Source organism: Oreochromis niloticus, linkage group LG13 (assembly GCF_001858045.2).
Source record: "Oreochromis niloticus isolate F11D_XX linkage group LG13, O_niloticus_UMD_NMBU, whole genome shotgun sequence".
Lineage (NCBI taxonomy): Eukaryota > Metazoa > Chordata > Actinopteri > Cichliformes > Cichlidae > Oreochromis > Oreochromis niloticus.
The window spans coordinates 16,528,490-16,552,114 of record NC_031978.2 but is presented as its reverse complement, the minus strand read 5'-3'; the positions used below and the strand labels follow the sequence as shown (position 1 = coordinate 16,552,114).

Here is a 23,625-nt window from a genome sequence, read left to right as displayed (position 1 = left end):
CAATTTTACCCAGCTTCTTTTCTTAATGTTTGCGTATTTGATCATATTCAAAGTGACTTCACGTCTTCAGTCATTCTTAAAAAATGTGTGACATGCCAGTGCTTGCACCCGCCAAAATGGCCGGCCTGTTTTGTTTTGTTTTTTTAATTTACTTTTATTTACACACACTATATATACATTGTATTAAATGCGTGGTGAACGTTGTTCCTCTTTTAATGCAGATGTCACCCTCTGAAATAGCCGTTTGAGTGGGTGGAAGTTCACTTTACCTCTGCACTTGGCATGCTCAGACACAGGGCTGCTTCACTGTGTTCGCGCTTTAATTCTTTAACCACACAATAGTACACTTAGTACAGTGATTTAGGGCCACAGCACAGCAGCACTCCTTTGCTGTTGCCTTCAGCATCTTCGAGTTGACTACCTCGCACGTATACGTGGCAGAGCACCAGCTTCATATTTCAGAACAGGTCAGGTGTTTATCAACAAAGTGGGGTCGCTGTCTTGCGGCTAACTCAATTATATTAGGGTGGATACATTTAAAGTATTAGCAATCTGTCAGGATTTGTAAGGGAAATGATATGCTCAGTAGCAGAAGGCTTTTACCGCACACGCAGATGCTTACACACACACAGCACTGCCAGAGTTCATAGTAATTAGCATTTGGGTTTCCTTGTAAAAAGGACTTGTACATACACTCTGTCATTAGTTAATGGGCCTTGCAGCCTGTTACCAGGGCTTATTCTCCCTCCCTTCTGCTCCCAGAGGGGCTGAGGTGAGGTGAGAATGAGCCAGGGCTTCTGCTATCAGTCAGCCATATAGCATTAAATACAGCTTGAGTGAGGAGGACCCATATGTCTCTGGGCATTATTCAATTAAAAGTCCCAGCTTCTAAGAAACCGAGATGGTTGGAACGGGTTCACGAGAGCTTCCCGAGAATTCAGCTTATGTCCGGCTCTCCCTGCAGAGCAGTCTGCGTGCTCAGGAGGAGGCTCTGTTTAAGGCCGGAGAATCCACTAAAACTTGTTAGAACAGCATAGTAGCTTCAGATGAGCCCCAGAGGCTTGAATGTCACTGTTGTCTACAGATATTAGTCAGCCAGATCAGTAACTGTGGTTTTAGTCATGTATTACGAAGAAGCGCTTGACTCTGTGTCAGCTTTTTGAATGCTTTTTAGAAACTCTCAGATGGTGAGATTAGCTTAGATAAACTCATTTACTGAATGTCTGTGGGCTCACCAGCTACAAGTCAAGGACAAGGAGATACTCTATTAAATGCTTTCGAAAGAATTTGATGATGGAACTATTTAAAAGCACAGCACGGCGTAACTGAGAGCTGACTCTTCGATGCAGGTAAAAACAGCAGTTTATGATGTTGTTGTTGTGAAAGACTGTCAGACTGATGCCTCGAGAAAGTAGTTCAGGAACACTTTCTCCATTAGCTAAAATCTCTATACTTTTTTACCCAACTGTAAACTGTCAACACATTATCAAGTAGCACTGACAGTGTAGATATTCAGCAGAAATAGGGTAATCTCACCGTTTAAAGCTAGATGTAGCCACTGTGAGTAACCCGTTGTTTAAAGGATGAGCGTTGTGAAGCCTTTAGGTTAACATGTGGTTTGTTTGGTTTTTTGGGGGGTTACGGGGTTGGAGCCAGAAGTGGCCAAACTTGGGTTATATATTGTAAACTCATTCTAGCTTTTTTAAATGGCCCACTAGCTTTTTGCCTGTGACCATGCTGATTTGTCTGCAGAGAATTTATGTTACAGTGCACCGGCTACACGTGCACCTTAGACGGTGTACCTCAAAGATGTACAGCAGGAATGATCACTGGATCGTCGGGTGGAAAGGGGCTTCGTGAACTGTGTCAAGACCCACCTGACTCCATACTTTTCATGAATGGTGACATTTATATAGGAATAAGGACCAAAACACTTTATATACCAGGCTGGTACAGAAACGTAGAAACGTAAAAACGTTTAATTGTGCTGTAAAATTTGGGCACATTATGGTGTTTTTGAGCCCCGAGTGGCCGTTTGTGGAACTGCAGTTTCAGACTAAGATTATACCATTATGTAAAAGAAGGAAGGGGGGCACCGGTTCGGAAGACAGTGAGGGTAGTCGTACAGACCGGGTACAAATTTCCGTGTTCCCTTAGATGATTTTGTGGAGCACCACCTCAATTTGGATTTCCCGGAAAGTTGGAGCAGACCAACATAACCTGAGTTAGCGATGCAAGATGGCAACACTGAACATAAACAGTACTAAAACTGTAAACTTTGAACTTGTTTTGCCACTGTTGTGTATTTGTAATTCCATAAATGTGACTGATCAGGTTTTATCCACAAATGTGTTTTTTAAAGGCATAAAAATAAGTATTATGCTGTGTTGCTAGTGATACCTGAATGGCTCTTAAGTTGCTAAGAACCAAAATAAATTTTCCCTCACTGTATCTGGAACGCACTAACTCGGGAGTGATGCAACTCCAAGGTATCTGGAACACAGCAACAGAGAGACAGGGAGCCAGATTTAAACGCAAGGAAAAAGTGAAATAACGACGCATTTCGAGGATATTGTAGGCTGCAGGCCTTAAACCCCATGTATGTTCTCCTTGGCAGTATTGAATTCACAAAAATAAAACTTGTGTCAAAATGATGCATTAAAAAAAGTTTCCCAGCACACAGAATATTTATAATTAATAAATTAGGCTAAAATAGAAGGCTCCAATTGAAGAGCCATTTGGGAGCCATAAGAGGCAGCTCTTCTAAGGGAACCGAGCCAGAAGACTTCCCATCACTCTTAAAAGTACCATTTCCCAAAGCTTATCTCAGTAATCTTGCTGGTTTCAGGATTCTCTCATTCTTAAGTAAAGTTGCAATCATGTTAAAGATACCAGAGAATAGAAACATGGCATTCTTTAATATTAGAAACAAAAGACGGAAGAGAGTGAGAAAGGCTTTAAAGAAGAAGCTTTAAGTAGCTGACCTTCACTTGTCTCAACCAGCCAGCTGTTAGCACCTTCAGAACAAACTGAAGCTTTAGTTTCATCTTTCTATTCATTCAACAGGAATGAATAGAAAGATGAAATAAAGAGAGGTGTAATGAGACGGAGACCTTGTCTTTATATTCTTCTGTTTTTGTTGGCTGGGTTGTGTGCACGCTTGACATCTGCACCTCATGTTCTCCATTAGTGAAGTCAACAAAACAACTTAATGGATAGTAGTAGAGACAGATGCCATCAGAATACTATTTAAATTTGTATGAGGACCGAGGGCGTGTGGGGCTCTGTAAAGAGAAGGGCCGTAAAGAGATAAAGCGAGAGGAGTATGGCGGGCAAGTTGTGGGTGTGTGATGGCGTTGGCAGAGGTTTTAACACAGGGGGCTGCGAGGTGAAAACAAGGTCATGTACACTGTACTAAGCTCGCTAAATATGCACGACGCCCAGAGCAGACCCTCACTCTATTATGAATGACATCTGGCCTTGGCAGCTTGTTAGATTCAGTAGCTCATAACCACGCTGATGTGATAAGTCGCCATTGCTCTCTTTTGTCCTCTGCCTGTCTCTCCCTGCCTCAAAGCAACTCCCATCACTCGTGCTTGGAGTTTTAGGTCTAAATGGTGGGTTGCCTGTTGAAGAGACAGTCCCTCTGTGTGGAGGTGGTGATTTAGTGGGGAGATAAGCTCTCCGTAATGGCAGGGTGGAATAATTCCTCTTTAACTAGGAGGCTTGGCTCTCTCCACCCTGCAGAGGAAAATGTTACCGCTCCTCTTCTTTATTTTTCCCTTCTCTCCTTTCTTTGTTGTTCCTTTCACTCCTCGTCTTTTTCAAGTGACTTCAAAAATAATCACTTGTCATGTCATGTTTTTAATTTCCTTTCATTTAGTCATGGTGTAAATCTTAATGCAGTGCCACTTTCAGTGTCGTGGACTTTGTAACCCCCCGTTTTTTCCTTTTTTTTTTAACATCTACACATTGAAGCCCCAAACCTAGTAACAGCACCTTCTAAAAGCTGCTGTATCTGGCTCTACAAGGCTATAAATAGCATCTTAAACTATTTAATAAAATGATGAACACGGTAACCTTTCTTTTGTTAGGCTGATGTTTGTCAAGGCAACTTTCAAATAACCCATCGATTTAAAAAAAAAAAAGAAAAAAGAAAGACAACTTGATTGGCATTGGAAAAAAAACACACAACAAAATCAAATAAAATTGGCACATCATTGGCACAAGAAAAAAAAAATCCCAACTCTTATCTTCATGAAGGCGGGATGAGAAGGCTGTCTGATTAGTCCTTAGAGACATGAGAGGACAACGAGGCGAAGAATAAAGTGGTGCTGATGAATGAAGGAAGTGGAGGACAGTGAAGATATTACTGTTTCTTACTTTCTACACGACTCTTATCTGTAACCCCAATCACTCGCTGGTGTCTGCCTCTCACGCTCCATTTCAGCTTTTTCCTCACAGTGGCAGAGAAAACTGGGAGGTCCTTTGTGCTGTAGATAGATCTCAGTTTATATTTGACTCTGCAGGTTGATATGACGTGTAAGGCAGCTGTTGTGGAAACTATACAGAGCGATTGATAATGGAAGTGTTGCATTAGGCTGCCCCCTGGAGGCTTTAGCAGTAACATCAAGCTGCAACCGTTAGACACCTGTAATTGTGTTTATTGAAGGAAAACTTTAAAACTCTGTTATAAGCGACATTCTGTGTGATCATTTGCAACCATAGAGCCATAAACATGCGTCTGATAATACATGAGTACCCAGTGCAGACCAGTTGTGCACACGAGGAATCATGAACCTGTCATTGTGCTCTCCTTGCAGCCCTGCTGTCGTCGTGGTGCGAGGAGCTGGGTCGTCTCCTCCTTCTGCGTCACCAGAAGAACAGACAGAACGAGCCGCAGGGGAAGGTCCCCATGCAGCCCGGCATGAACAGCATGAAGCCCGGCCTCACGCACAGGTGAGATACATGCCCTGTCAGATTACAAAGCCTGCTGCAGTTGGCTCGCAGTAAAGTCACATTTTCAATAAAGTGTGTGGTGGGAGGAAACTGCATCTGAATAACCGATGTACACTATATTGCCAGCTTCCCATGCATGTGAACTTGAGACATCCCATTCTAACTCCATAGGGTTTAATATTGTGCCATCCTCTGCAGCTATAACAGCTCCAACTTTTCTAGGAAGGCTTTCCACAAGGTTTAGGAGTGCTTATGGGAAGAAAAAAAAAGGAGTGCTTATGAGAAAAAAAAAAAAAAGGAGTGCTTATGGGAATTTTTCACCATTCTGAGGTCAAACACTGATAATGGACGATGAGGCCTGGATAACAGTCTCCACTCTAATTCATCCCAAAGGTGATCTGTCAGGTTGAAGGCAGGACTCTGTGCAGGCCTGTCAAGTTCTTCCATACCAAATTGTTTCCACAAAGTCCAAAATGCTGAAGCATTACGAGTTTCTTTTACTGGAACTAAGGGGCTGAGGCCAACTGCTGAAAAACAGCCCCACACCAAAAATCCCCCTCCACCAAACTTTACATTGGGTACAGTGCAGTCAGACATGAAGCATTCTCCTGGCAACCGCCAAACCCAGACTCACCCATCGGATTGCCAGATGAAGAAGTGTGATTCGTCAGTCCAGGCAATACGTCTCCACTGCTCTCGAGTCCAGTGGCGGCACGCTTTACATCACTGCGTCTGACACTTTGCACTGAGCTTGTGATTTAAGGCATGGATGCAGCTGTTTGGCCGTCTAAGTTTGCCACACACTGTTCTTGAGCTAATCTAAAGGCCACAGGAAGTTTTGAGGTCTGTAACGACTGACTGCAGAAAGTTGGCGACCTCTGTGCACTATGCGCCTCAGCACCTGCTGACCCCACTCTGTGATTTTACGTGGCCTACAACCTCATGGTTGAGTTGTTGTCGTTCCCAATCACTTCCACTTTGTTATAACAGCTGACTGTAGAATATTTAGCAGTACAGGAGGCGTCCTATCACAGTGCCACCTTGGAGTTCATGAGAGCAACACGTTCTTTCACAAATCATTGTGGAAACAGTCTGCATGCTTAGGTGCTTCAATTTATACACCGTGGTCATGGAAGTGATTGGAACACGTGAGTTTAATGATTTGGATGGGTGAGTGAATACGTTTGGCAATATAGTGTATATAAGGCATCAGAGGAAGTCATTAAAGAAATTAAGGTTCACATCTGAAATTCAGGGCTTATGAGGGTTTCCACTGATTGGAGAAAAGCCAGAAAAAATTGTGGAAGTGAAGTAATCTGGAGTGCAAGGGCAAACCTAGAGGGAAGACAGATGTGAGGTAATGTTTTTAGAGAACAGTGTGTGCTCGGACCTCTCTCAAAAAAACAAAAAAAGAAGAAGGAAAAAAGGCTTGAAGTTAGCCAAGAGTCCTGTTTGCTTCTGCTGAAGATCTTGGGATGATGTGTATTTATGAGGAAATATTGAACATGTCGTCCATTCTGAGAGCTAACCTCTCAGCGAAAACAGGGTGCCTTCCAAGAGCAGCAGTTCCCTCCCACACTGCTGGCCACTTGCCTCTCCCCTCATGGGGACTTAGCTTGTTTATTATGTGTAACAGAATCTCGTATTTTAGCGTTCAGATTTGTTTTAAATCTGAACGCTAAACATTCCAGATGTGTGCTACCTATCCTTATCCGAAGAAGTTAGGTGTTTATCGGTGCGTGCGGACAGACGAGTCCTTATCGGCACATTTGGAAATTTTGACTCATCTTACTTGTGCAGTCATTAGCAGATTTCCTGGCTCAAAATGTGGTGGGAAACTCAACGCCAGACATTTAAACTGAATGAACATTTCGGCTTGAGAAACCCCAGAGTTACTCACAATCTTAAGTGACATCAGGCACATGTTTGTGTTTTGATCTGTTTTCCAGTGATGGCTCATTTCCCTATGACTCTGTCTCCTGGCAACAAAACGCCAACCAGCCCCCTGGGTCATTGTCCGTGGTTACAACAGTGTGGGGCGTTACCAACACATCACAGAGTCAGGTATGTCCATGCATGAAAAGCACCCACTCTGTAATTATATGAGTTCAGCAAACAGTTTTAAGACAGGTTTATTGCACAAACCTAGCAGATAGTTTCACTTCCTCTTTGATTCTTTTATAAATATAGGTGCTGGGCAACCCAATGGCAAACAGCAATAACCCCATGAATCCTGGGGGTAACCCAGTGGGATCGGGCATGTCTGGCAATGCAGCAGGGCTCAATTCACCACAGTTCAATGCGCAGCAGCAACAGTTCCCAAATAAAGGCGGTTCCAGCCAATCATACATGCAGCAGAGCATGTACGGTAGGCCTGGCTACCCCGGTGGTCCTGGAGGATACAGCGGGAGGTGAGAAACAGGATACCAGTCTTCTTTTTTATTCTTTAAGACAGCATCTCCAGTTTTAAAAAAGTGGTTAAAACATAAATCATGTGTTCATCAGTTACTCTGGAGGCCCGAATGCACCACCAGGAGGTATGGGAATGGCCTCCCACACACGTCCTCCTGGTGACTTCACCCAGCCAGCTGCTGCAGCCGCAGCTGCTGCTGTTGCTGCCGCCGCTGCTACCGCAACAGCCACTGCAACAGCCACTGTAGCTGCTCTGCAGGAAACCCAGAATAAAGACATGAACCAGTATGGACAGGTACAGTACACACCTGCTATGAGGCAAACAGTTTGATGGAGGAAGATGTTAGGTAACTACCTGCTGCAAAATGTAGCCATTAATTACTCGGGTTTTTTCTCCAGATGTGTCCATCGTTCCAGATGGGCCATGCTCCAGCCTACAATAGCCAGTTTATGAATCAGCCAGGCCCACGAGGTCCCCCTGGGGGAATGAATCCATCCAGCATGGGATCCGCCGTGAACAACCCCAATATGAGCGGGCCTCCAATGGGTATGAACCAGGCGAGAACCCCAAGCATGACGCCTTTTGGAGCTCACAGCCAGAGGATGCATCAGCAAGGGTATCCCGGTGGACCTCGACAGGGCATACCCATGCAGGGGATGAAGAGGCCATATCCTGGGGATGTGAGTGGAAATATCAGACATGAATATTCTTCTTGTTGTAGCACCTGAGACATGTGTGTGTATATATATAATGTCTTCTTCTTTTAACTTTCTTCTTGAAGGGAAGCTATGGAGGTCAGCAGTATGGGCCAAACAGTCAGTTCCAACAGCAGGGGCAGTATCCCCCATCAAATGCCTCCAGACCGCTGCCCTCTCCTAACTACCCCAGCCAGAGGATGCCAGGGCAACAGGGCCAAGGACAGTACCCGCCTGGCATGCCCATGAGCCAGTACTACAAGGTTTGTTAGTCCATCATTTATGCATACTCAGGGTCAAAGGAAGAGAATTATTTAGGAAGTTATTTAGGAATTAGGAAGTGAATTATTCAGAAGATCAGGACGTTTGAACCCTTGTCACCTAAACTATAGTGCATCCCTGGCACTAAAGGGAACTTTATCAGTTCTTTTTTGCTTTTCCTTATTCAGCAGGAGCCCTTCAATGGTCAGAGCACCAACTTCTCTGGAGGCGGATACTCTTACGGCCAAGGCAGTGGGGTATGTTTTTCCTTCGTACCCATGTGTAAAAGTGCAATTTCTGTCTTAGCAGGTGAAGACATTGGTGCCAGATTTGAGCCTTTCATGTCTGTGAAATGACTTTAACAGATCTTTTGATTACTGCACTTCCCCCACCTTTCTTTAGCCCCCCAGGCCTGGTAACTACCCGCACTCTCCAGTCCCCGGAAACCCCACACCTCCCATGACCCCGGGAAGTAGTATTCCGCCGTATCTGTCTCCAAACCAGGATGTGAAGCCCCCGTTTCCAGCCGACATGAAACCAAATATGACAGCGCTTCCGCCCCCTCCAAGTAAGTACCCCAGCAGCTCTGAAACGAGTCATTCACATGACTCATTCGTCTGTTTTTGTCCTTTTTATCCTTTTATTTCACCTCCTGACATTTACAGTCTGAGATTAAAAGCCCCCCTCTCCCGTTTTCCTCGTCTGCAGCTATCCCCAACGAGGAACTACGTCTGACGTTCCCAGTCAGGGACGGAGTGGTGCTGGAACCGTTCCGCTTGGAGCACAACCTGGCTGTCAGCAACCACGTCTTCCACCTTCGACCGTCCGTCCACCAGACCCTCATGTGGAGGTAAAAACCTTGCAGTTTCTTGTTACTAGTGCAGCATGTGCACAACAAGCACTAAAATGGATGTGTGATGAAAGTTGGTACATTGTAGTGCTGTTATTTTAGGCTGTTGTTTTAGTGCCACATTAATGTGACAGACGTGAAATTTATACTAAATCACGTGTTACTGCAAAGTTTATTAATAGTAAGAATTTTGGTTTGTCATAAGCTAACAAAGTGTCGCCTACATACAATACGCCTCATTTCTTTGTATTTGGCATTGAAGGAGGCAGATTTCTTTTTTTTCTTTGCAAGGTTTTTGCCTTCATCAGATAATGTAATAGTGAAGAGTAGACAGGAAAGGAGGGAGAGTGAGGGCCTTGGGTCAGAATCAAACCCGAGTTGTTGCATTCAGCCTTGCGACATCTCCTCACCCTGTGAGCTAAACTGGCACCCGTGTTTTTTTATAAAGTGGTCTTAAGCAATCGCTCTCCAGGATTTCTGGAGGTCTTTCAAAGTTTTTATTTGGACACTGCCTGCGTTTCCAGTCATTTTCAGTCTTTTCCTCATAGCTGCCAAATCAAACAACCATTAGCCAAAAACCTGGCATATGTCTTCAGGGTATGCAGTATGTCCTTAAAAGATTGAGTAAATTGGACACGTGGAGGGCGAAAGATGAGGTTGCAGGTCTTAAAAAAACAGGCAAAATCCAAAATCTGGCATCTGACCCTTCACTTGATCCATCTGCTGTTCATGAAGCCTCATCAGAAATAGTCTCAGTGGATGGGTGTCTGTCAATAAGTCATCCTAAGGAAGGGAAACAGGAAGAAAACCAAAGATTGACTTTCAGACTCATTAGAATTGGATAACCTCTATTTGTGCCTGATATATTGTACAGACTGTGCGGTTGTCGTTTTGTTTTTCCAAATTTTTTCCACTAACTGTTATTCCTCTGGTCACCCTCGAAGGTCTGACCTCGAGCTGCAGTTTAAGTGCTACCATCATGAAGACAGGCAAATGAACACCAACTGGCCTGCTTCCGTCCAGGTCAGCGTCAACGCCACGCCTCTCACCATCGAGAGGGGAGACAACAAAACCTCCCACAAACCCCTGCACCTGAAGCACGTTTGCCAACCTGGGAGGAACACCATCCAAATTACGGTCACCGCCTGCTGTTGTGTGAGTAGTCGCATTCTCAGAGCACCGACTAGCAGCTTTGATATGTCGCCGTTTCATTCATTATTTCAGACAAGCTGGAGTGATTTACACACACACACGTGATTTCACTTTGCATTGTCTGGAGTATGAATGAGATTCAGCTGTCTGTACTAATTCTGTGTTCATTGCTTTTATTTTTCTTTGCAGTCCCACCTGTTCGTGCTTCAGCTGGTCCACAGGCCATCTGTGCGATCCGTCCTCCAGGGGCTCCTGAAGAAGAGACTCCTCCCTGCAGAACACTGCATCACCAAGAGTACGGCTCCTTTGTGTAGTTAATGTTCAATAATACATCTGAATTCAGTGAGCTCAACCCTGTTTCTCTTTATCGTTCTTTTAGCACACCTATGACTGCTCCCTCTGTGACACTTTATATTTTCAGTTAAGAGGAACTTCAGCAGTGTCGCGGCCTCGGCGGGCAACACTACTCTCAACGGGGAAGACGGCGTGGAGCAGACGGCCATTAAAGTGTCTTTGAAATGTCCCATCACGTTCAGACGCATCCAGCTACCTGCGAGAGGGCACGACTGCAAGCATGTTCAGGTTTGCGTGCATTTAAGTGGAAATAATGTTAATGGAAATGCGTGCCTGGTGTTGCAGTGAATGGAAGAATATTATCCTAATGAGGATTTGTGATGTTTCTGTCTGCAGTGTTTTGATCTGGAGTCCTACTTGCAGCTCAACTGTGAGAGGGGGACATGGAGGTGTCCTGTGTGCAAGTAAGCAGCAGGTCTTTGTGCAGGCTTGTGTAAAAATACGTTTAGGGAATCCATCTAGTAGCTTATGTGTTGTTTTTGTTCTGTTTTTTTAAATAGTAAAACTGCATTATTAGAAGGTCTGGAGGTGGATCAGTACATGTGGGGAATCCTGAATGCCATCCAAAAGTAAGTTCACTCCCTTTGGCCTGTTTTTACACGCACAAATGATTTAAACGTGAAGCCAACATGATTTGTTTTCTCCTCCAATAGTTCAGAGTTTGAGGAGGTAACTATAGACCCCACATGTAGCTGGCGGCCTGTCCCCATCAAGTCTGAGCTACACATCAAAGAAGACCCCGACGCACCGCTGGCCAAGCGCTTTAAAACAATGAGCCCGAGTCAGATGACCATGCCTAATGTGATGGAAATGATCGCACAGCTAGGGCCAGGCCCCGGCCCAGGATCTGGACCCGGGCCTGGGCCGAGTCCATACCCACCACACCCCGGTCAACATGTTAGTGGCAACGGGGGAGATTACCCGGGAGCAGGTAATGAAAAGCAGGCAGCGTCCTGCAGTGTAGAAAAATAACAGGAGAGTCATCTCATGTATCGGAAGAATGAGCCGTTGTGCATTTTGCAGCAGGATCTATTGATGTGTCTCTAGTGCATTAAACAAAGAAACAGCCCCAAGGAGAGTTTTATGCTGAAACTGTTTTAAAAAATGTTCCTGCTCTGATAAATGTTTCTCATCAGTAAAAAAAAAAAGTAGAATGGGTATATGCTGTTATGTAACTGCTTTGATAAAGGTACATTTTATTTGCAACATCAGGGATTCCTCATCAGATGAGTGAGCGGGACCAAACTGCAGTTAGCCCCTTCAAAAGACGTGTTTTATCTTCTCTCCTTGTAGGCAACAACTACCACACCCAGGGGAATTTCGACTTCCCTCACGGGAACCCCTCCGGCGGGGGAGGAGGTGGAGGGGGTCCCCCTATGAATGACTTCATCCATGGACCTCAGCTATCCCATCCTCCGGACGGGCCCGGTGGTCTCCTCCCACAGGATAAGCCCCTCAGCCACAGCATGAATGATCCAGTGAGTACATCTGACTTTGGCTGCTCATGGTTTATGGGACTCAAGTTGCACATTAAGCTTTTCATATATTTGGGCTTTTTTTTTTTAATGCGATGCTAAGTTAGTCGTGTTTGCTGCTTAGTCTGAGGAAGAAACTCTCTAGAGAATCTGTGCCGTACTGAAAACCTGTATTTCTTATCTGACCAAGGTGCAGCCTGTGCCTCTAGCCAGCATGTGTGCTCAGTCATGCTCACATGCTCATGTCACCATATAATGTTGCAGCTGTACATGTCTGCTGATCGCAGCTTCCATTTAGAAAGCCTGTTCCATATTATTCACGCTGGAACTCATTTCGCTCCCCCCCTTCCTTCCCCCCTTAACACTCTCTCCTTCCCTCTCTGTGTCTCTCTCGCTTTATCCTCCTCCTTTTTTCCCTCCCGTCTCTCCTTCACTGTCGCTCTTTGTTTGCCTTCTCGCACTTGCAGATGTCCCATTCCGATCAGTCCCATAACTCCATGCAGCAGCAGCAGAGCTTGCATGCGTCTCCCCACCCTGGCGGCCAAACAGGGCCGCCTTTACATCACAGTGTCCAGTCAGGGCAGCCCTTGCATCACAGTGGCCAATCATCGCACCCGCCTCGCCAGTCGCAGCCTCAGCCGCAGCCTCAGCATCCCGGGCAGAACAGTCATCCTCACAGCGATCTGAACTTTAACCCCTCCTCAGATGGGCAGATGGGTCAGGGAGCCCAGGATATGCCCGAACCCTCCCTGGATGTAAGTGTGTCTGCTTTGGATGCCGTAAGCTAACTGTTGACCTGTTGTCTGCCGCAGCTGCTCTCATCTCTATGCTGTTTTCTGTTAAAGTTTGACTCTCGGTGGTAGCCGTTTATGTGCACGCTAGCATCAACACTTCATATGAAGTCACTAGAAAAGGTAAATTTGTCTTTCTTGAAAAAAAGAACAAAAAAAATCATGTTTTTGTTTTTTTCTGCCCTTCGTGCAGTTGCTTCCCGAACTGGCGAATCCAGAAGAGCTGCTCTCGTACCTGGACCCCCCCGACCTTCCCACCAACAGCAACGACGACCTCCTCTCCCTTTTCGAGAACAACTAGCACCTTCGCCTTGCCCACAAGCCCCTCGTTCACCCCCGCGGGAGTCGTGACGTGTCGGACCGCCCCGTCCATAGACGCCTGACCGACCTCCTGTTAACACTTCAAAACAGCTTTCTTATGCACTGACACACAAACGGAGAATGTGCGGCACAGGAGCACAGCTGGGGAAGAAAAAAGGGGCGGGGCACCTGTTTGGGAACTCCGAGGGAGAGAGCAGGAGAGCCTCTCGTCCCCCACACTTCCTTCTTTCGCTTGTGCAAAGATTCAACACACCAGTTCCACCACCTCTGACTTGAAACACACCATTTACAGCCATGTCGGTGGGCACTAAAGTGACTTCATATATACATATATATATGTGTGTGTGTGTGTGTATATATGTATACATATACATATATATATATATATATTAAATATTTGTGACTTTTTTTCAACTGAAAAACTGTGCAGCTATAATCATTATATGTAATCAACACAGAGGAGACAGGAGCCGTTGTGGGCTCCAGGAAAAGTGTTGTAGCTTTGTTGTTTATATAAATATCTATAATTTTCATTTAAAAAAAAAAAAAAAAAAAAAAAAAAAGGACAAGAGTCGGCGGCAAAGACATTGTCTTGTAAGAGTGTTTTTACCCTTGAAATGTGTTCTTCCAAAACTTTGGCGTATGCCATGCCCTTTGACCTTGCCACTCCCCCACCTCCCTAGATTTCTGAATGTGTGTGTGTGCGCGTGAGGTGGTTAAATAACTGGAACTCATCAGAATCAGTGCACTGAGAGGACAAGCTCAATTGTCCTTGAGTGTCAGCGGAGGAGGCGAGTGCACATAGTGTGAAATGTGGTGTGTGTGTGCCCAACTGCGAGTGTGTTTCTGCGTCCTCTTTTGTTTGCCTGCGAGCGTACGTGGAAAACAGCGGGAGAGAGAAAGTTTGAGACAGAAGAGGAGGGGGGGAGGGAGGGGACAATCTAGCTTAAAGAGCTGTCTCAGCACCTGTGTATTTATTGTGACGTTTCACTTCTCATCAAATTCAGCACCGTTTCCATCACAAGTGCATGTGTGCCAACGGCTCCTGTTGTCTTTTGTCCAGCCTAGATGTGCTTGATCAAATCATTATCTTTCTAGTCTTTATATTTATTATTTTATTATTTTATTTTAAATTCATCGGGGTTTTTTTTGTTTTTTGTCAGCGTCTTTGTGTTTTATCTTCGTTCAACCTCCTGCTCCCTTTCCCTTCATTGACACGAATCAGTCACTGCAGCTGTCCTGCGCTTTTTGTAAGGGGTTGAGTCTGGATATTACTGTGTGTTGGTGTAACAGCAGGATTTCAGCATCCCACAGACATCCACAGAAGTTTTTAAAATCACTGTGTTTTATAAAAAAAAGAAATCAAACACACACACACACAGAAAAAAAAAAGATATCTGTATGACTGTACTGATCTTTTGTTGTTTTATTACTGCTTGGGAGGGGGGAAGAAAAAAACAACCTGCATGACCCGACAGTGTTTCCAGAGCTGTTGTATATACCCTTTGTGAATACATTGTGACTGTACAGTACTGTACCTAACTATTACTGGCATCTACATGGTACTGCGTGTCTGTCGGTGACAACTCACACACATTAAATACACACAGTCCCCGATAAACAGTCCAACATTGTAAGGAATTGATTTAAATGCACTCTCACTGGCTTTGTATTAAGTACCTGTGTATTGTGTACAGTTTTTTCCATTACTCTGTGACTTTGAATCAGCAGGAAGAAATATATAAAAGGTTGTTAATGCAGCTCTGAGGTCCAAATTTCTCCAAAACGGATTTGTTCAATATTATTGGATCCTCATCTACTTTATTTAAGGTGAGAATGTGCAAAAAAAATGTTCTCTGGATGGTTTTGAGGTGTGATACTGAGCTTTTCATAGCCATCGATCTGTGTGTTTCCATCACTTTTGTTTTGCATTTTAAGTTATTTTTGTCCAGTGTTTGTATGAGAGTAAAATTTGGTTTACGTCAGTTTATGCAGTAAAGACAATGAATATGAAGTAAACTGTATGTCGTCGATTAAAAAAGAAAAAAAAAAAAAGGTTGCCCATATTTAGGCTTTATGATCCCTTTTCAAGAACCGCATTTTGGCTTCAAGAGTAATCACATGGCCTGCATACAACACAGCTGAAAGAGTCAAATGTTTTGTGTTTGTTTATATGTTTGTTAAAGACAATGCACTGCCGCATTGGGATGTTTTATTTCCCTACACAGTGTGTAATCATGACTGTAACCTTTCACAAAAATCGAGTAATTTTCGCGACACACTTTGTACTAGTTGAGGATTTAAAGGAGAAGACGATTAATATTGTAAAATGAAATTCGGGAAAGACCCCCAGTAAGGATTGGGGGACGGGTTTGGGGATATAAGGGATATTTGTACATAATGTAAATGACAAATAGAGACACGTTAACAGAAATGTATTCATTTTCTCCAGTGGGAGTGTGCATAGTGTATTTAGAATTTGTAAAGCTTGCATCCTCCTGTCAGACATTGAATTGGGAAAATGAGTCTGTGTTTGATTATGTCTGTGCAGACCTCTCTAACCATGCCTGTTCATTTATGTAAGATACTTTATGAACCCCTCGACAAGGGGTTCAAGAAAAAGAAAAGACATTTTTCCTCTTGTGTAATATGAAAATTCTGTGTATTTCGTTATTACCTGTGTACTTTATAAAGGTGCTACGAAATTATTCCGACCTTTTGAGGTATAATTGGGACTCGGGAGACATCGAGCTTCGAGAAGGCTCTCGAGGGTTGTTTCCAAAATTTACAGTTTGTAGAACATTTTGTCAAATTTATAATTTTTATGCAATTTGGCAAACTTATGCTATAAAGGTACAATCTGAAGTGATTGGCACAAGTGGCAGTTGTCTATTTGGTTTTGTACATTCTATGTACAATCATTTCATATTCTAAACTGGTCAGAAGAACATTGTGATTTTTAGTCTTGCAAATCTGTATGTAGTTAGATGATGTGACATCCTAATATTTATCTAATAAATATGTATTCAGATGAAACACAGCTGGCGGCCTCTGTGTATTTTGGGCTTGACTTGTCCAACATGTTCCATGGAACAATAAAAAAAATTCAATTCACTTGTATTTACATGTAGTGCAAAATCACAAAATCATATTGTAAGGTTATAAATAATAGAAAACCTCAACAATAAAAAAAACGCTTTGAGCAAGCACTTGGCAACAGTGGGAAGGAAAAACTCGCAGTCATGTGATGCAATGAGTTGGGATTAATTAGAGGAAGACGGGACAAACTATGGAAGACAGTCAGAGATTACTAATATCTAATGACTAAATGCAAAGTGGTGTGTAAGCACATAGTGAGTCATGGAAAGCCCTCAGCAGCCTAGGCCTATTAGAATATAACACAATTAAGAGAGGATTCAGGGTCACCTGATCCAGCCCGAACATTGAAATCAAGCCTGATGTAAGTTAATGCAGACCACAAAGTCGAAATCATTCAGCACCGTCTCACAGCTCGGTGCCTCAGCTGAATGCTCCACTAATACACATGGACACATCCAATTGGTAAACTCCATACATTTAAGCTTCTTTAGCCTGTTTACAAGTTGCTATGCACAGCAGGCGCCTTTCCAACCCACATGCAGCTCAACTTTGACCTTCATGCTTTGTCAGTGATAACTGCTCTCTTCTGTCATAGTGTGATGCTGCTGTTCTAAATATAGTCAGTTTAAACCATTTATATATTATGTACAGCTGTGTGAAAAAGAAAGAATGCTCTATGACTCAGTAGCTTGCAGAACCACATTTAACAGCAAGAATTTGAAGCAAACAATTTCTGTACGACTGTCTCGGTCCCTTACATCATGGATTTTTTCCCTGTTTTTTAAGGACATCACATATCATATAAAAGGGGCTCTTTACTTTTTGTCTGTTAAATTACATGCCTTTTTTAATCCTTGAATGATTCATAAGTCAGCATTATATGTTTTGGGGTTTTTTAAAGGGGGAAAAAAGGCCAGAAATAAGGCCTGAAAATGAGTGAAAAATCATCCAAAGAAAGACTTCGAAAGAACTTCAGAAAGTCTGAAGAACTACTGCTCTTTAAAAAAAAAAAAAAATTACAAAAAATTCCTGCATCTTGGACAAAGTGTGTAAATTCATTACAGAGCGTAAATTCATGTTAATTCATTATATTTAAATTAATGCATTTTAAAGTAATTTAAAATTATATTCAGTGACTGATTTGGGAACGACTCAGATTTATTCATGAAATTTATACACCATAACATCACTTTATGACATGCTGCTGTGACTCTTCATCTGTTGACATCGTCTACATTTCAGAAAACATTCAGAACAAGGAAATGAAAATTCCTTATTTACAGAAATATACAACTTGCTTATGTTCACAATTTACCTACCCAGTTTACTTTCTGTCTGCGGGTCAAGTGAAGTCTATATTCATGTGCGTTTCTTAGCCCGTGCCCTGACGAGAGGTTTATTTTGGTAATTAATTAGCAGGCAAGCCACAGTAAAAATTTCCTTAATGCTTCCAGCAATCGATAGCGGTATAACCGAGTCAAACAGTTTGTTTTCCTTTACCCTTCGGCTTACACGCTCCACATGTGCGCTGAGTCGTGCAATTTTCTGTCTCTTGAAGCCGCTGTGTGCTAGCATCTGGCTATTTTGGCTAAGAAAAGCTGGACAGTACACCTTCCAATCCACACAGTCAGACATGAGGAATCCTTCGTCAACCATTATGGCCATGTCTTCTGTAAGGTGGTCAGCCAAACCTGATCTTCTAAAGAGTTCCTTGTCACTTATTGACCCCTGATAGAGTGAAGAAACAAAGGTCACTGCGCCGTGTGGGGCCATCCCAATCAGACCTTTCATTGTGCAGTGAGACTTGGAGAACATCTCACGTTGGAGGAGAGTGGAGGATGGGATTTGGCATTTTAGCTCAGTGCAAGTAACTATCACCTGAGTATCGGGAAAGTCTTTGAAGTCATCAGGGAGGTGAGCTTTAATGTCCTCGGCATCAATCCAGATGCACACAGAACCCAAGAGAGTGTACAAGTAGGTGGTCCATGAAGAGATAATGCAGCTTACAGTGAAAGGGTGAATGCCAAACCGGTTTGCCAAGTCTCTCTCCTCAAGACCAGCAGCCAGGTACATTTGGAATAGGAACAGCTCATCAATGGGTTGCAATGACTGCATCTGAAAAAGAAGAAAAAGGCATACAACATGTTTATAAAACTAATTACACTGATCAGACATAACAGGTGATGTGAATAACACTGATTTTCTATTCATTGTGGCACCCGTTAGTGGGTGGGATGTATTAGGGAGCAAATGAACATTTTGTCTTCAAAGTTGATAAGTTAGAAACAGGAAAAATGGGTAAGTGTAAGGATTTGAGGGAGTTTGAGAAGGGCTCTAGTGGCGTGTTCCTGGTCTGTAGTGACCAGTATCTATCAAAAGTGGTCCAAGGAATCACCGACAAGGTCATGAGCGAACAGATGAGCCACTGTACCAAAAAAAGTTAATGCTGGTCCTGATAGAAAGGTGTCAGAATACACAGCACAGTTTGTTGTGCTTAGGGCTAAATAGTTGCAGACGAGTCTGGGTGCCCATGCTGACCCCGTCCACCGCCGAAAGCAGCAACAGTGGGTACGTGAGCATCAGATCTGGACCACCAATGGAAGAAGGTGGTCTGATCTAAAGAATCGCGTTTTCTTTTATATCACAAGGACAGCCAGGTGCAAGTGTGTCACTTGCCAGGGAGCTCCTAGCACCAGATCCACCTACCTAAGCATTGTTTTAGACCATATACACCCTTTCATGGACATGCTATTGGCCTCTTTCAGCTTTGCAAAAAGCAAAAAAGGTTCAGTAATGGTTCGAGGAACACATTTGAGGTGTTGACATGGAGCACAAATTCCCCACAAGGAACAAGTCCGATCCATGGAGGCCCAACCTCACCACTTACCGGACTTGAGCCAGATACTACAGCACACCTTTAGGGGTCTAGTGGAGTCCATGCCTCGACATGTTAGAGCTGTTTTGGTTGCAAAGAGGGGGACCAACAAAATAACCAGGCAGGTGGTCATAAAGTTATGCCTGACTGATGTTAATGTAAGCAGCGCCACGTGCATATGATATTTTTATATAATTCCAGATTACAATAAAAAGGTTTGACATGTATTTCCTGTTTGTTTTTTCTTAAAATCTTTAATGCACAAATACAAACCATGTGTGATGCGTTTACTGCTTCACTCCTTCTTTCAGTAGCTTCGGACCATGACCTGTGAATCACTCTGTGGACAGAGGGTTCAATCAGCCCCCAAAACATCATGAAGTGACGGTAACTTGCAAACCTATTGTAAGAAAACACGGAGTAATATTACAGGTCATTTACAATATTGCTCACAATCAAACTGGTATTTTTGTGTAACATGTCTAGCCAAGTGTCGTAGGTTTACCCTGTGTAGAACTGAATGTCATCATCGGATCCGGCGAATCTTTGTAATCCAAAAGCAGACTGCATTTTGAGCTCCTGGATCTCTTTCCTTAACGTTCCCATTTCTTTTTTTAACTTCATGTTTTGGTCTATTGTCACATCTGGGGCACAGCAATAGTCATGATCCAAGCCAGAATTACACTCCATAGGCTGCTCACCTGATGCTGGGTTACCTACAAAACATATTAAGGATTGTACATTAATATATGTTAATGTGAAAACTGTTGTCGGAACCATACTGAATTTAACCACATAAATATTTAAGATAAGATAAAACATACAACTTCATTGATCCCACGGTGGGGAAATTTGTGCAGAAAGCAGAAGAAGAATACAACAAATACAAGTGTGTCTACTGTCGGTTTCCTATCATAGCCTAGTGGCTAACAAACGTAAACAGAAGCCCCCAAAAGTTCATTCTGTTCATCTGGACGTTTTCAGTGGGAGAAATGTTTCATCCAAGTGACTTCTTCAGTCTCAGCTGACTGCAGGTTTCCCCAACCTTATAGACAGTACATTTGCATAATGACTGAAACTAGCACCACTGAAGGAACAATGGGCTGGGAGGTCAGTTCCTTCATCATTAATATGCAATTGATCACTCATTGATCAAAGACCACTGATCAATGGCCACGAGTACCATTCACGAGAGTTGGGGAATGGCTGCAATCACAGCATTGTAAGATGGCGAAAGATGTACCCAATCCCCCCTCCTCGATTCAGAGATGGTCTTTCCCTTTTCATGTAAAAGGCCTCCTTGACTCCCCGCTCCAACCAGCGTTCCTCCCTGTCCAGAATGTGTACATCCTCATCCTTGAAACACTGTCCACTGGCCTGTAGGTGTAAAAAGACTACGGAGTCCTGGCCCTACTAATGAATGTTATCTTGTTTCAAGATACATAATACCTGCCGTTATCAGTAATTTTGCACTCCAGTATCAACACCCAACCCCACAACATAGACTAATAGACCTACACCTTATATGAGGGGTTTTTTCTGGAATTTCACACAACCCAGGAAAAATAATTAATACAAAATGGGCTTGGACTGACAACATTATGAATCAAATGTGCAACTATTTGGAAGCAGCCCGCCCCCTCCCCGTTCGATAGGTTGTGTGTGAGCAGCAGCAGCAGCAAGTAGGCGCACCGACGGCCCTCGCACTCACTTTTCACTTATATGTGTCTGAATTTAGAAAACACATAAGTGCAAATTATAAATCTGTATCATGTCTTCAGTTTTTGTGTTTGTTGTAGGGCTGTCAATATTAACCCGTTAACGCCGTCATCACGATTAATGCGATTAAATTTTTTTTAATGCAATCAACCCATCTAGAGCGCAGAATAAACAAACTTTGAACAAACTGTCTGAAATGCATTGACAGAGACATTTCAGGCATTTTGAGTCACTCTACGCTCCAAATGGATTAATTGCGTTATAAATTTGAATCGTGTTGATCGTGATGACGGCGTTAACACTGACAGCCCTAGTTTGTTGGTTTGTTTTTATTTTGCGAGCTGGTTATTAGATGCCTCTCCAGCCATCCAGAGAATCCCCCGCCGTCCCGCCACTCTCCTCCTTGTGTGGCAAACAACAGGCGCACCTCGCAAACGAGGGCGCCTTTACTCCCCACAAATGGAAAATAGAAAACCGATCGGTGCCCATGCAAGCCCCAAAATGCGCTGGCATGATGTCGGGGGAGCATGGCTGCAAGCAACTTTTTTTGCCGATGCCATGATGCAACCGCCCATATCACTCGCTAGCCACAGTCCTCTTAATTTGGCGTTGCTGGGAAAGCTGTGAAAACACAAAAAACTGTTATATTTCGATGACCCTGTGCACTTAGGCACACAACAATGTTCGCAATATTGTTTTTCTTGTTTCTGAAGCACAAATTTATCTCTCCTGGCGGTCATGGGTCCTCAAACAGGAAGTGAGCAAGCAGTACTTCCCGCTTGCGGATATGACGTAGCGCGAAGTGCAAAGGCTCTGTTAATACAAATATTTATTTATTTATTTGTAATCAATTAAAAATGTCAAAATGTAAGTTCAGTGGAAATTGAACTGTTGCTGCATTTAAAACAAGAACGAAGGAGCAGTACTTACTGCTTCGTAGTTCTTGAAACGACTTGAAGTAATGTTGTTGAAGTAATGTTGTTTCTCAAAATATTATTTCACTTTTATTATAAAATTAGTATTTCGACTTTATTCTAAAAATGACAAATACTGTTTTTTTTCCCTTTTGCCCTACTATTCCATCGTAATAATTTAATTAATTTAAATTTAATAATAATAATAATAATAATAATAATGAAAACGTCATGACTATGACTAGATTTGTTACCTCTCACGCGGGGTCGCTGTTTGTTTCCTTACTGCGCTTGTCCGTGCGTGTGACGTCACACGTACACACGATTTGATTACTTTGTTTAGAAGTCAAATTCTGTAAATCAAACAGCCACATTTCTATTTTGGCATTTAAAACTTGATTTGGCCCTTTGACCCATACAGTTTTAAAATAAATACTTTTAAAACAAATGACCGTGATGAAAAATCTAAGTAAAACATAGACAGCAAAAACAGTAAGTGACTTGTAACTTTGAACTGAACTATCCACAGTTGCCAAAGAGCAAAACAGTTGACCTAAACACAGGTAAACACAGTGGGAAAAGTAGAATATCTTTATGTAAAATAACAATTTTACCTGCGTGGATTTCGCCTGGATTATCCGTCTCTGGCCCAGAGAAATGCGGCTGTTTTGAACTCGCTCTCCCAACTTTCAACTCGGTACGACCCAGATTGATAGAGGGTGCCCAGTCTGGATCGCTTTCCATCATTTTGTAGGCTGGTTTGCCTACAAAATACAACAAACATTAGCCCGCAAAGCCACAGTAAACAAAGCAGCATAGCGCAAAGAATTTAATTCAAATCAATATAAGACTTATTTGTAACCTACATCAACAATAATGTTATGATAAATTACTTAACTACAACACATACACACTCACCTTTGTGGAAATGCTTGGAGCAGACTAACATGTGAGGTGGAGTGTTCTGGAACGTTATATTTGGTCTTCCAATAGCTGCAATCCAAGCCATCCGTTGCCTCTTCGTGACTTCGGAAACATCACTTGAATAATTTTTCTTCCATGAAGGAATCCGATAAAAACCGATTCCTTTAGCCTTCGGCTTCCCGTGGCTGTCATGCGACCGGCTATGACAGTTAACAATACAACAGCTTCTTGCCATTTGTGTCTCTGTGTGACTGTTGTCTTGTAATAGCCCGCATGCGTTAGCCGCTTTTACCTACAATCCTTTGCGTTTTTACCCCGGAAATGACGAATTTCGAATTACGTGATACGTCATCAGTTGGCGCATCAAGCCGAGAACGCAAAAAATTCCCGGATGTGTTCATTAAATTTTAATGTTTGGTTTATTTCAGTGTTTCATTTGTTCCCGAGTAAATCGGTTTGGCTGGGATTAGCTGACTCTGAACTAAATCTAACATTAAAAATATTTTAATTCGGGAGGAATTAAAATATCCGTTTGTTTTTCACCGGGAACAAAAACAGCACGTTAATATGTGGAGATTCTGAAGGCTGCTTCTAAAATGATCAGATTATATTTTAAGTATTTGTTCAGTTCTCTTCCAAACCCCAGCAGCTGTCTGTTGTAATTTTTGAGTGTCTGCTAAAATAAAAAACGCAAAACCATCCTTTCAGTGCTTCTTAAATGAAACACAATATGTTAAAACCATACAATATTCTCAAAATGTAAAAGCTGTCAGAACTATAAACTTATCAATATTATGTGATTCTTTACTAGACTGTATGTATT

At 42.9% G+C, this 23,625-nt stretch overlaps 2 protein-coding genes across 9 annotated transcripts in view; one reads left to right on the top strand and one right to left on the bottom strand.

Moving 5' to 3' along the window:
• The window catches only part of zmiz1a (zinc finger, MIZ-type containing 1a), a 107,842-nt gene extending 91,535 nt beyond the window's left edge, over window positions 1-16,307 (top strand). For 5 of the 8 annotated variants that reach the window (XM_005456590.4, XM_019366537.2, XM_005456594.4 and 2 more), the window contains 18 exons: window positions 4,824-4,959; window positions 6,909-7,023; window positions 7,150-7,370; window positions 7,465-7,666; window positions 7,771-8,052; window positions 8,154-8,330; window positions 8,517-8,585; window positions 8,731-8,896; window positions 9,037-9,178; window positions 10,123-10,333; window positions 10,520-10,625; window positions 10,752-10,912; window positions 11,021-11,088; window positions 11,185-11,253; window positions 11,338-11,615; window positions 11,978-12,162; window positions 12,627-12,914; window positions 13,144-13,251. In XM_005456590.4, the coding sequence (XP_005456647.1) occupies window positions 4,824-4,959; window positions 6,909-7,023; window positions 7,150-7,370; window positions 7,465-7,666; window positions 7,771-8,052; window positions 8,154-8,330; window positions 8,517-8,585; window positions 8,731-8,896; window positions 9,037-9,178; window positions 10,123-10,333; window positions 10,520-10,625; window positions 10,752-10,912; window positions 11,021-11,088; window positions 11,185-11,253; window positions 11,338-11,615; window positions 11,978-12,162; window positions 12,627-12,914; window positions 13,144-13,251 (2,984 nt within the window). Of the gene's footprint in view, window positions 1-4,823; window positions 4,960-6,908; window positions 7,024-7,149; window positions 7,371-7,464; window positions 7,667-7,770; window positions 8,053-8,153; window positions 8,331-8,516; window positions 8,586-8,730; window positions 8,897-9,036; window positions 9,179-10,122; window positions 10,334-10,519; window positions 10,626-10,751; window positions 10,913-11,020; window positions 11,089-11,184; window positions 11,254-11,337; window positions 11,616-11,977; window positions 12,163-12,626; window positions 12,915-13,143 lie in introns of all 8 variants that reach the window. The other 3 variants (XM_019366538.2, XM_019366536.2, XM_019366539.2) reach the window with 3 other exon arrangements.
• Window positions 16,308-17,507: 1,200 nt separating this feature from the next.
• Window positions 17,508-23,126, bottom strand: LOC100691824 (uncharacterized). Its single transcript, XM_005456596.4, has 5 exons — window positions 22,797-23,126; window positions 22,493-22,642; window positions 19,751-19,961; window positions 19,519-19,645; window positions 17,508-18,485 (listed from the first exon to the last, which is right to left on the bottom strand). The coding sequence occupies exons 1-5, from the start codon at window positions 23,035-23,037 to the stop codon at window positions 17,730-17,732; spliced, it is 1,485 nt and encodes a 494-aa protein (XP_005456653.1). The 5' UTR covers window positions 23,038-23,126; the 3' UTR covers window positions 17,508-17,729.
• Between the last annotated feature and the right edge of the window lie 499 nt (window positions 23,127-23,625).

Bases quoted from the DNA above. Each gene is read 5' to 3' on its own strand.
- LOC100691824 (XM_005456596.4), bottom strand. From the start codon at position 23,037: ATGGCAAGAAGCTGTTGTATTGTTAACTGTCATAGCCGGTCGCATGAC. The intron at 22,643-22,796 runs GTGAGTGTGTAT...TGTATTTTGTAG, and splicing joins CTCCAAGCATTTCCACAAAG to GCAAACCAGCCTACAAAATG. The intron at 18,486-19,518 runs GTTTGTATTTGT...CTTCTTTTTCAG, and splicing joins CAGTAAACGCATCACACATG to ATGCAGTCATTGCAACCCAT.